The sequence below is a fragment of the Oncorhynchus kisutch genome, linkage group LG14 (genome assembly GCF_002021735.2).
Source record: "Oncorhynchus kisutch isolate 150728-3 linkage group LG14, Okis_V2, whole genome shotgun sequence".
NCBI classification, from domain to species: domain Eukaryota; kingdom Metazoa; phylum Chordata; class Actinopteri; order Salmoniformes; family Salmonidae; genus Oncorhynchus; species Oncorhynchus kisutch.
This window is the reverse complement of record NC_034187.2, coordinates 17,807,218-17,820,574: the sequence shown is the minus strand read 5'-3', so window position 1 is coordinate 17,820,574 and position 13,357 is coordinate 17,807,218. Positions and strand designations below refer to the sequence as shown.

General features: G+C 43.2%; 1 protein-coding gene across 1 annotated transcript in view; it reads left to right on the top strand.

The window, feature by feature from the left end:
* LOC109904579 (rho GTPase-activating protein 5) overlaps window positions 1-13,357 on the top strand; it is a 67,636-nt gene that overhangs the window by 6,642 nt on the left and 47,637 nt on the right. The window contains exon 3 of the mRNA XM_031787946.1: window positions 155-305. Within this exon, the coding sequence (XP_031643806.1) occupies window positions 155-305 (151 nt within the window). The remainder of the gene's footprint in view (window positions 1-154; window positions 306-13,357) is intronic.

Sequence of the window (13,357 nt, the reverse complement as noted above, 5' to 3'; positions counted from 1 at the left end):
TTCTTGCAAGGTGTTTTACACTTTTCTTTCTCAATTAGAGCTTAAGTCTTGTGGGGAATGACAACTCTTTTGAAGAATTAAAATTGAAAGGATGAACTTTATTTCTGTAGTTTGTTTTGAAAATGATGCTATTATGTTTTCTTTCAATTCACAGCCAAAATCCAAGCCCACAAAGCCTTTGTACCCTCCCACACGGAGGAATTGGGAGAGCCACTACTTTGGTGTTCCCCTACAGAATCTGGTCACTCCGGACCGGCCAATCCCCTTGTTCATTGAGAAGTGTGTGGACTACATTGAACGCACTGGTAGGTTATTTTATATCAGTTCTCCCTCATCCCTGATTTGAGTTGTTGTTACTATTTGACTGTGTGTGTGTGTGTGTGTGTGTGTGTGTGTGTGTGTGTGTGTGTGTGTGTGTGTGTGTGTGTGTGTGTGTGTGTGTGTGTGTGTGTGTGTGAAAACATAGGCTACCCCAATTATGTATGCTATTTGGTCGGAATTCACTTGAGCCTTTTGTGGCTGCTGCTAACAAAATGTGTCATTCAGTCATGCTGCCTTTTCACGATTAGCTGACAGTTCTTGGGATTTCAGTTGTGTGATAATATGATAACCCCTCTGCTCCAACTGACTGGCATGACCTTTATGACAGAACGTCATTGTGGTTGAGTTTACTGTTATTGCATTACAAACCACGGATTTCCAGAAAGAAGAGAGGATTCATTTATTACAGGTATAGTATGATTCCTTCTTAGATTCCCCGCCTGTTTGTATCGACTTAACCTGCTTAACATGTGCTTAAGCTCTTAGCGCACTTGATCCTTTTAATTGTTGGATCTCATGTAATGTTAGGGGTTAATCTAGTGATTCATTCGGCCCATGGGTTTTAAACAAGCTTATTCACTGACATGCCAAGCTACATTTGTTCACAATCCTTTAGTAGTCAAACGTAGCATTGTAGCAATATTGTTTCCCCTTGCAGTGAATCAAAGGGTTTGAATCGCCTTAGTTTCTGCAAAGTGCATCAGTCGCCAGATGTAAGCCACGACTGGGGAGAGAAGACTCCTCGAACTGCTTACACATTCAATTGAGGATTTCATTAAATGCTTCCTTTTCCCCACTAATAAATGGTGTTTAATGGGGGGGCAGAAGAGGGGAGGGCGATGACTGGGCATGGTGAATGATTAACTGGAATTTGATGTTGATGCATTTGGAAATCTCATTGGCCATTATTCTCTCACTTAGCCTAATGCTAATGCCGACCAATATTTTGAATGCAGCAGCAGAAATCTCCCTCTAGGTTATTCGTAATGATATCTGATTTGTAAATATGCAGTTTACCTTAGTGTCTGGAACTGGAAATGATATCATCTCTGACTGCAGTGAACCCTCAATGGACCATTATTTTTTATGTATTTTCTCAATTTAAACTTATTATTTTTGGGGAGTTGAACGTAATCTCTGAAGATATGTTAAACCAATTAAACAAGCTCAGTAAAAAAAGTGGATTGTTTTTGTTTGCTATGAAGTCAATGGAATAGAGTAACTTCATTCCAGTAGTAGTCATTGGAAACTCCCTGCTTGCTAGGCTATTGGTATCAGGGGCATCTTTCATTGCACTGTGTGCCCCATGCATATCATGTGTATATGATGAAAAAACAAACTAAAAAACTAACTTGAAACCTGAACATGACTGCCGTGTTCAATGGAAACATTGACTGGTATTGACTCAATACCCAGTAAGTGAGAAGCCTGAGGTCTCAGACAAGCCAACATTGTGGTGAATATCAAAGAGGTGAATTTCACACAGATCTGAGTAGCCTAGTACATGCCTTTGAAGCAGTGGGCTGTGTGGCAATGAGACAAGCCCAGCACACTGCTGTGTGGCAATGAGACAAGCCCAGCACACTGCTGTGTAGCAATGAGATAAGCCCAGCACACTGCTGTGTGGCAATGAGACAAGCCCAGCACACTGCTGTGTAGCAATGAAACGAGCCCAGCACACTGCTGTGTAGCAATGAAACAAGCCCAGCACACTGCTGTGTAGCAATGAGACAAGCCCAGCACACTGCTGTGTAGCAATGAGACAAGCCCAGCACACTGCTGTGTAGCAATGAGACAAGCCCAGCACACTGCTGTGTAGCAATGAGACAAGCCCAGCACACTGCTGTGTAGCAATGAGACAAGCCCAGCACACTGCTGTGTGGCAATGAGACAAGCACAGCACACTGCTGTGTAGCAATGAGACAAGCCCAGCACACTGCTGTGTGGCAATGAGACAAGCCCAGCACACTGCTGTGTAGCAATGAGACAAGCCCAGCACACTGCTGTGTGGTTGGATGAAATAGTTCCTATTTGTGGTGCCTGTGGATGTTTGGAGATGGAAGTAGGGCACATTCTGGTGGTGCAGAAATGGTACCAGACTGGATCCTGTGGTTATGTTTGATGGTGGGAGCCTATTTCTGTACTCAACGATTGGCCGCTGGTGTTCTGTGGTGGCGATGGTTATAGACTGGTGTGTGTTCTGTGGAGGCGATGGCTATAGACTGGTGTGTGTTCTGTGGTGGCGATGGTTATAGACTGGTGTGTGTTCTTTAGAGGCGATGGCTATAGACTGGTGTGTGTTCTGTGGTGGCGATGGTTATAGACTGGTGTGTGTTCTGTGGTGGTGATGGTTATAGACTGGTGTGTGTTCTGTGGTGGCGATGGTTATAGACTGGTGTGTGTTCTGTGGAGGCGATGGCTATAGACTGGTGTGTGTTCTGTGGTGGCGATGGTTATAGACTGGTGTGTGTTCTGTGGTGGCGATGGTTATAGACTGGTGTGTGTTCTGTGGTGGCGATGGTTATAGACTGGTGTGTGTTCTGTGGTGGCGATGGTTATAGACTGGTATGTGTTCTGTGGTGGCGATGGTTAGAGACTGGTGTGTGTTCTGTGGTGGCGAAGGTTATAGACTTCAGACTTCAGAAATCATTGCCATGTTATCATCATCATTATACCAGTGTTTCCCACAAGCACATGGAGTACCCAGCCTAATAGAAAAAGTAGCCAGCCAGTTAAGATTGTTTTGCCGAACAAGCTCTATTTTGGTGTTCTCTGTTACATTCTATTGCTTTGATTCCATCCGAAATACACAGATTGGAAAACATTGTTGTGGTATTGTGTTTACAATTTAAATGACAAAAAATGTATGAATCCAGTGTATTGTTTTTGACATTTTGATATCATCTTGAACTAGGCCTATATGATCAGGACTATTTTCTAAGTAAGAGAACATTAAACCTTTTAATCATTTAACCCATCTTCTCTTGAGATTCATGTATTTTACAGCAAGATATGACTTCCCACAATTATATTTGTTCTTCGAATTATGTATTTGATTTAAACTGAACAATTTAAATTGCCTAAATGATCTTGAATAAAAAATAAAAGGTTACTTGTGTGTTTGTGCCACAAAACAAATTGTGTGATGGCCACTTTTTCAAATGAAAAAATTGGTCTCTAAAACAAAAGGAACAGGTGCTCAAATAAGTTCCATACATGTTAAGAGAAGATAGAACGACATGAGTTAAATTAGTGGAACGATTTCAACAAGTGTTTGCAACTCTCTTTGTGAATTGCAGTATGTCATTTGTTCCAAAAAGTACTTGTTTAACAACTGATCCACAGGTTTCTTCTTAAAGAACCTGCTGACTTCCACAGGCTTCAAGCTTCCTTTTAAGAGGCATTTTCTCAGCCATCTGTAATACAGGTATGATTGAAGAATGAAGAAGGTGTTAATCATGAGCCTTGCTACACAGAAAGCAGCTGTTGACTTCTCCATTGTCAACACGTTGATTAAATCAGTAGACCTACTTTATATCAATATTTTAGAAAATACCATAGAAGTAACACTAGCTTTTAAAACAATTCAATCAGTTATTTTGTATCGTATTTTGGACCAGTGAGGCGCTCTGAACTAGCCTACCTATTGTTCCTGCAGTGAGGTTATCTCTCCACTAGCCTACCTTTTGTTCCTGCAGTGAGTAGGATTCACCATCTTCATCGATTGTTTTCATCATTTATCTGCAGATAATCGACCAAAAAGCCTACCCGTGTGCAAATTAGTGAACTAAATAAATGTCTCTCTTACCGATGCAATTCGATAGGCTACTGACGAGTCACTCACTTCAACGTTACTGTCTGGCAAGTCCTGATGGACTTCATATCGAAATTACAAAAGAGATCTTTAGCTGACATGTCCCAATGTGATACCATGGACATATAAGTTGTATGATTTATGAATGGCAAGGATGTATGAGATTGACTTTATTCAGTCAGTCCAACACCATTTATAAACTAGTCAAGCTTACTGTTCGTCAATCAAAGCACAGTAAGCCGATGTACAAGCACATCGTGGCTGCATTTGAAACAAGCAAAATAAAATAAATGAATGTGCCAGAAAACAATAGGCTAAGTGGTTTCCGCCATGATATGGGACATCCAAATGGACTCACAGACGATGAAGGAGCATTGTGCTCTCTCCCTCCTTGTAAAGACATTTGACTGCAACCACAGTGTACACAACACACAGACCCAGGTTCCAGGATGCAGGACAGACTTCAGACCTTCAAACTGGAGGTGCTTCTCTGAAATCGCTCACTTTGTGACTGACAGGCGCTTGTCCTATCAATAGATCGCTAGAAGATGCGTATCGTTCATTCTAGTGCGAAAGGGCTCGGCTGTCTTTTTTTCTGACTTGCGAAATGTAAAAAAGTAGCCTAGTTAATTTAAGTTAAAAAAGTACATCTGAAAATGAGTGTGTAACCGGCTGTATAGCCGACAGCCGGCGCTAGTGGAAACACTGTCATATATCTTCACTCCGACACTAGTGGAAACACTGTCATACATTTTCACGCCTTTACTAGTGGAAAACACTGTCATACATTTTCACTCCGACGCTAGTGGAAACACTGTCATACATTTTCACGCCTTTACTAGTGGAAACACTGTCATACATTTTCACGCCTTTACTAGTGGAAACACTGTCATACATTTTCACGCCTTTACTAGTGGAAAACACTGTCATACATTTTCACGCCTTTACTAGTGGAAAACACTGTCATACATCTTCACTCCGACGCTAGTGGAAACACTGTCATATATCTTCACGCCTTTACTAGTGGAAAACACTGTCATACATCTTCACGCCGGCACTAGTAGAAACACTGTCATATATCTTCACGCCTTTACTAGTGGAAAACACTGTCATACATCTTCACTCCGACGCTAGTGGAAACACTGTCATATATCTTCACGCCTTTACTAGTGGAAAACACTGTCATACATCTTCACTCCGACGCTAGTGGAAACACTGTCATATATCTTCACGCCTTTACTAGTGGAAACACTGTCATACATTTTCACGCCTTTACTAGTGGAAAACACTGTCATACATTTTCACGCCTTTACTAGTGGAAAACACTGTCATATATCTTCACGCCTTTACTAGTGGAAAACACTGTCATACATCTTCACGCCTTTACTAGTGGAAACACTGTCATACATTTTCACGCCTTTACTAGTGGAAAACACTGTCATACATCTTCACTCCGACGCTAGTGGAAACACTGTCATATATCTTCACGCCTTTACTAGTGGAAAACACTGTCATACATCTTCACTCCGACACTAGTGGAAACACTGTCATACATTTTCACGCCTTTACTAGTGGAAAACACTGTCATACATCTTCACTCCGACGCTAGTGGAAACACTGTCATACATCTTCACGCCTTTACTAGTGGAAACACTGTCATACATTTTCACGCCTTTACTAGTGGAAACACTGTCATACATCTTCACGCCTTTACTAGTGGAAAACACTGTCATACATCTTCACTCCGGCGCTAGTGGAAACACTGTCATACATCTTCACGCCGGCACTAGTGGAAAACACTCATACATCTTCACTCCGACGCTAGTGGAAACACTGTCATATATCTTCACCCCTTTACTAGTGGAAACACTGTCATACATTTTCACGCCTTTACTAGTGGAAAACACTGTCATACATTTTCACGCCTTTACTAGTGGAAAACACTGTCATATATCTTCACGCCTTTACTAGTGGAAAACACTGTCATATATCTTCACGCCTTTACTAGTGGAAACACTGTCATACATTTTCACGCCTTTACTAGTGGAAAACACTGTCATACATCTTCACGCCGGCACTAGTGGAAAACACTCATACATTTTCACGCCGGCACTAGTGGAAACACTGTCATACATCTTCACGCCTTTACTAGTGGAAAACACTGTCATATATCTTCACGCCGGCACTAGTGGAAAACACTCATACATCTTCACGCCGGCACTAGTGGAAACACTGTCATACAGCTTCACGCCTTTACTAGTGGAAACACTGTCATACATCTTCACGCTGGCACTAGTGGAAACATTGTCATACATCTTCACTCCGGCACTAGTGGAAACACTGTCATACATCTTCACTCCGGCACTAGTGGAAAACACTCATACATCTTCACGCTTTTACTAGTGGAAAACACTGTCATATATCTTCACTCCGGCACTAGTGGAAAACACTGTCATATATCTTCACGCCTGCACTAGTGGAAAACACTGTCATATATCTTCACTCCGGCACTAGTGGAAAACACTGTCATGCATCTTCACGCCGGCACTAGTGGAAAACACTGTCATATATTTTCACGTTTCAGTCATTGTGTCTAGTTTCTAAATGTTTTCTTTCTCTACCTGAAGATACTACTCATTCAACAAGTTTGCTTGTTTTTTGCTGTCCGTGTGACCCTCACTAGATTGTAGTGACTGGGGGGTGAGGGGCTTTGCATGGTGTTGTGGACACTAGAACTGGTAGAATGGGGATGGAGACCTGAGAGAGAGGCCTTGCTGCTGCTGCTTTGATGCCTGTTTCCCTACAGACCAGGCTCACCCAAATACTGTGACTTCTATTAGTTTTAAATGACAAGGGCCTGACATGACTCAGACAGGGCCTGGATTTTGCTCTGGGGGCCTTAGTTTATAGGTATTAGGCTATCATCGGATCACTGAACATAACATGCAGAGTGCAGGAAGAGGGCAGCTGGCTTTATCAAGATTCTGAGGAATGCTGAGCAATCACATTCAATTAACAGACACCCGTTGCTTCCCATTTTCTCTCTCCATGTCTCTCGCTCTCTCTTGCACTTTCTCGCTCTCCTGCCGCTATGGACGTTCTCATCTCCACATCACAAATGGAGGATAGGAAAAGATAATTAAATAATGACTGACTGCACATATGTGCATAAGAAGCATGTTCAGACTGACACGCAGACTAGTACTTAGGCTTGGGTCACATAGAGAGAGAGCAGAATAGAAAGAGGATTGGGAGGCCCCGGTGCACAACTGAGCAAGAAGACAAGTACATTAGAGTGTCTAGTTTGAGAAACAGATGCCTCACAAGTCCTCAACTGGCAGCTTCATTAAATAGTACTCACAAATCAACGTCTCAACGTCAACAATGAAGAGGCAAAGAAAAAGCCATATCTCAGACAGACCAATAGAAAGAAAAGATTAAGATGGGTGCCTCTTCGCTGTTGACGTTGAGACTGATGTTTTGCGGGTACTATTTAATGAAGGACTTGTGAGGATTCTGTTTCTCAAACTAGACACACTAATGTACTTGTCCTCTTGCTCAGTTGTGCACCGGGGCCTCCCACTCCTCTTTCTGTTCTGGTTAGAGCCAGTTTGCGCTGTTCTGTGAAGGGAGTAGTACACTGCGTTGTATGAGATCTTCAGTTTCTTGGAAATTTCTCGCATGGAATAGCCATAATTTCTCAGAACCAGAATAGACTAATGAGTTTCAGAAGAAAGTTCTTTGTTTCTAGCCATTTTGAGCCTGTAATCGAACCCATAAATGCTGATGCTCCAGATACTCAACTAGTCTAAAGAAGGCCAGTTTTATTGCTTCTTTAATTAGCACAACAGTTTTCAGCTGTGCTAACAGAATTGCTAAAGGTTTTTCTAATGATCAATTAGCCTTTTAAAATGATAAACTTGGATTAGCTAACACAACGTGCCATTGGAACACAGGAGTGATGGTTGCTGATAATGGGCCTCTGTACACCTATGTAGATATTCCATTTAAAAAATCTGTCTTTTCCAGCTACAATAATCATTTACAACATTAACAATGTCTACACTGTATTTCTGATTAATTTTATGTTATTTTAATGGACAAAAAATGTGCTTTTCTTTCAAAAACAAGGACATTTCAAAGTGAACCCAAATCTTTGGAAAGGTAGTGTATATATGTGAAATTATAGACATAATGGACACTACGTGGATAGAATATTTAGTATATCTGTAGAATACAGAGGATAGAATAGTGTATATACACAGCAATAGTTAAATAGGATGGCATTGACTAGAATACAGTATATACATATGAAATGATTAAAACAGTATGTAAACATTATTAAAGTGACCAGTGATTCCATTATTAAGGTGACCAGTGATTCCACCTTAGAGGCAGTAGCAGGGTTGAGTAACCAGGCGGTAGCCAGCTAGTGATGGCTATTTAACAGTCTGAAGCCTTGAGATAGAATATGTTTTTAGTCTCTCGTCCCCAGCGTTGATGCACCTGTACTGACCTCGCCTTCTGGAAGATAGCGGGGTGAACAAGCCGTGGCTCAGGTGGTTGATGTGTCCTTCCTGTGACATCAGGTGCTGTAGGTGTCCTGGAGGGGAGGAAGTTTGCACCCGGTGATGCTTTGGGCAGACCACACCACCCTCTGGAGAGCCCTGCGGTTGCGGGTGGTGCAGTTGCCGTACCAGGCAGTGACACATTCCAACAGAATGCTCTCAATGGTGCATCTGTAAGAGTTTGTGAGGGTCTGAGGGGGCATAGCTGAATTTCTTCAGCCTCCTGAGGTTGAAGAGGCACTGTTGAGCCTTCTTCACCACACTGTCTGTGTGGGTGGACTATTTCAGATTATCAGTGATGTGTAGGCTAAGGAACTTGAAGCTTTTCACCTTCTCCACTGTGGCCCCGTCGATGTGGATGGAGCATGCTCCCTCGGCTGTCCACTGAAGTCCATGATCAGCTCCTTCGTTTTGTTGATATTGAGTGAGAGGTTATATTCCTGGCACCACTCTGTCAGGTCCCTCACCACTTCCCTGTAGGCTCTCGTCATTGTTGGTAATCAGGCCTACTATTGTTATGTCGTCTGCAAACTTGATGATTGAGTTGGAGGCGTGCATGGCCACGCAGTCATGGGGGAACAGGGAGTACAGGAGGGGGCTGAGCACGCACCCTTGTAGGCCCCCTGTGCTGAGGATCAGCGAAGTGGTGTTGTCACCACCTGGGGGCGGCCCGTCAGGATGTCCAGGACCCAGTTGCACAGGGCGGGGTTCAGACCCAGGGCCTCGAGATTAATGAGTTTGGAGGGTAGTATGGTGTTGATGGCTGCGCTGTAGTTAATGACCAGCATTCTTACATAGGTATTCCTCTTGTCCAGATGGGTTAGGGCGGTGTGCAGTGCAATGGCGATTGCATCATCTGTGGATCTATTTGGACGTATGCAAATTGAAGTGGGTCTAGGTGTCAGGTAGGGTGGAGGTGATATGGTCCTTAACTAGACTTTCAAAACACTTCATGATTACAGAATTGTGTGCTACGGGGCGATAGTAATTTAGTTCAGTTACCTTAGCTTTCTTGGGTACAGGAACAATGGTGGAATATCTTGAAGCAAGTGGGGACAGCAGACTGGGATATGTCTGAAAAACACTCCAGCCAGCTGGTCTGCACATGCTCTGAGGACGCGGCTAGGGATTCCATCTGGGCTGGCAGCACTGCGAGGGTTAACATGCTTAAATATCTTACTTACGTTGGCCTCGGAGAATGAGAGCCCACAGTCCTGCCTCGGTGCACTATGTTATATAACACAGGAGAGATTATTTCACAGAAAATAATGTTTGTTGAGTTTTGTCATAGTTTAAAGTGATGAAAAGTAGCTTACAGCCATGCTCTGTGCTCTCATGTCTCGTCACTCAGCAGCCCAAGCGGAGCCGTTGTTCACACACACAGAGCACATGCAGTCTGCAGGGAGCGGGTGACATAGTGAGGACCAGCGAATGGATTTACTAATGCGGTTATTTCAAATTTAGGTTTTCGGAAGCAATTGAAGTGGGTCTAGGTCTGAACATTGCGGGCATGGGCTCTACTAAACATAGAAAATCATTTTAACTACACGCTCACCGTCGGTTGTACAGAGCAAGAGGGGCAGGTAAGGGCAGGTTCGAAGTGCAAAGTCTTGTATGGTGATTTGACGAGGCTATGCAACTTTATTTTACAGACGGGGTGTTTCGATAGCTATGATGCAACCGTACAGTAAATTATGATATTTGGAGACTACAAATACACGTGAACATTTATTTGATGTAAAATTCCCCTTTAACCCACAACAGATGGACGAGGGGTCACAATACAGTACACCTGTCTTCTCGAAGTAACATTTGTGTACATAAAATGTAGGTTATACAGTAAGTAAAGGAGATGAGTGCATTGGTATTCCGTGAGCATAACGGATTTACTCCTACATTTGTCACACACAAGTAACTGAGACCAAATTATATTTGGAAATATTGACCTGGTTAGCACTTGTGTCAGCCTTCATGTTGAGGCCTCACCTCAGTATGTCCTGATCAGGGTCTCAGTACAGATCACTGGTGTTGTAATGTTACTAATGGACACCAGGCAAGATGCTGATCAGTAGGGTCTCAGAACAGATCACTGGTATTGTAATGTTACTAACGGACACCAGGCAAGATGCTGATCAGTAGGGTCTCGGAACAGATCACTGGTGCTTTAACGTTACTAATGGACACCAGGCAAGATGCTGATCAGTAGGGTCTCAGAACAGATCACTGGTATTGTAATGTTACTAATGGACACCAGGCAAGAGGCTGATCAGTAGGGTCTATGAACAGATCACTGGTATTGTAATGTTACTAACGGACACCAGGCAAGATGCTGATCAGTAGGGTCTCAGAACAGATCACTGGTATTGTAATGTTACTAATGGACACCAGGCAAGGGGCTGATCAGTAGGGTCTCAGAACAGATCACTGGTATTGTAATGTTACTAATGGACACCAGGCAAGATGCTGATCAGTAGGGTCTCGGAACAGATCACTGGTATTGTAATGTTACTAACGGACACCAGGCAAGAGGCCGATCAGTAGGGTCTCAGAACAGATCACTGGTATTGTAATGTTACTATCGGACACCAGGCAAGATGCTGATCAGTAGGGTCTATGAACAGATCACTGGTATTGTAATGTTACTAACGGACACCAGGCAAGATGCTGATCAGTAGGGTCTCGGAACAGATCACTGGTGCTTTAACGTTACTAATGGACACCAGGCAAGATGCTGATCAGTAGGGTCTATGAACAGATCACTGGTATTGTAATGTTACTAATGGACACCAGGCAAAATGCTGATCAGTAGGGTCTATGAACAGATCACTGGTATTGTAATGTTACTAATGGACACCAGGCAAGATGCTGATCAGTAGGGTCTATGAACAGATCACTGGTATTGTAATGTTACTAATGGACACCAGGCAAGATGCTGATCAGTAGGGTCTATGAACAGATCACTGGTATTGTAATGTTACTAATGGACACCAGGCACGAGGCTGATCAGCAGGGTCTATGAACAGATCACTGGTATTGTAATGTTACTAACGGACACCAGGCAAGATGCTGATCAGTAGGGTCTATGAACAGATCACTGGTATTGTAATGTTACTAATGGACACCAGGCACGAGGCTGATCAGCAGGGTCTATGAACAGATCACTGGTATTGTAATGTTACTAACGGACACCAGGCAAGATGCTGATCAGTAGGGTCTATGAACAGATCACTGGTATTGTAATGTTAATAATGGACACCAGGCAAGATGCTGATCAGTAGGGTCTATGAACAGATCATTGGTGCTTTAACGTTACTAACTCAGAACAGCTCACGGATACGTTTCTCTCTCATGCTGATATAGAGAGACACATCCATGCTTTTATTACAAGCAGGCTTGACTACTGTAATGCTCTCCTGTCTGGCCTACCCAAGAAAGCCATTGGTCAACTGCAAAACATACAGAATGCTGCAGCACGGGTACTGACCAAGACCAGATGGTGAGCACATATTACACCGGTTTTAAGGTCTCTGTACTGGCTGCCTTTGAGTTTTAGAATTAATTTTAAGAATCATCTAAGAGGCCTGCAGAGGCCTTTAGTTATTATGCCCCCAGCCTCTGGAATAGTCTGCCAGAGAGCCTGAGGGGGGCCAAGAAGCATGGAGAGGCAGCCTTTAGTTATTATGCCCCCAGCCTCTGGAATAGCCTGCCAGAGAACCTGAGGGGGGCCAAGAAGCATGGAGAGGCAGCCTTTAGTTATTATGCCCCCAGCCTCTGGAATAGCCTGCCAGAGAACCTGAGGGGGGCCCAAACTGTGGACATATATAAAAGAGATCTTAAAACATATCTTTTTAGCTTTGCTTTTCCTCAGGGTGCTTTTAATCGTTCAGTTTCTATCATTCTTTTGGATTTTATTTTATGTTTGTTGAGTAGTAAATATTTCATGTTTTTTTCCCGGTGAAGCACGTTGCGTTGCATTCCATTTCTGAAATGTGCTGTATAAATAAAGCTTGATTTGATGCAGTTAAAATGACCATATGCCTTTTCAGGATTCAAAGTGACTTCATGCTGAGTGGAAAAGCATCAGTCAGCTCTTCACAATAGTGTATGCATGAGTGTGTGCACACTTAGCCCCTGGATCTGAAGATGGGGCTACGGCTTCCTGTTTAGCATTCTCCTCAGCCTCAGGGATTACTCTGCTCCTCAATGGGTCAATGATCGTCAGGCCCCAGTCATGCTAGTCTCTGAGTTACTCACGCTAGCCGTCAATGTCAAACAACAGATTTCGCCCTCAAGGATACTCACTGTACTACAGTCAATATTGAATAGGAAATAGTCAAATGTTTTAAATATATATTCTAACTTATTCTTATCTAGGTTTATTATATTATATATTTTGTTAGACTTCTTCTGTCTCTCTCGCTCTCTCGCTCTCTCTCTCTCTCTCTCTCTCTGTGTCTCTCTTCTCTCGCTCTCTCTCTCTCTCTCTCTGTGTCTCTCTTCTCTCGCTCCCTCTCTCTCTCTCCCATAATGCCCTGCAGCACATTGCCGTTGAGCCTCGGTGGAATTAGATGTTCAGGTGATTTGTTACGGCCCATCCAGGCAAGAGTTTTCAGATAGGGCCCAGTAAGCCAGACCCAGGGGGAGAGGGAGGAGC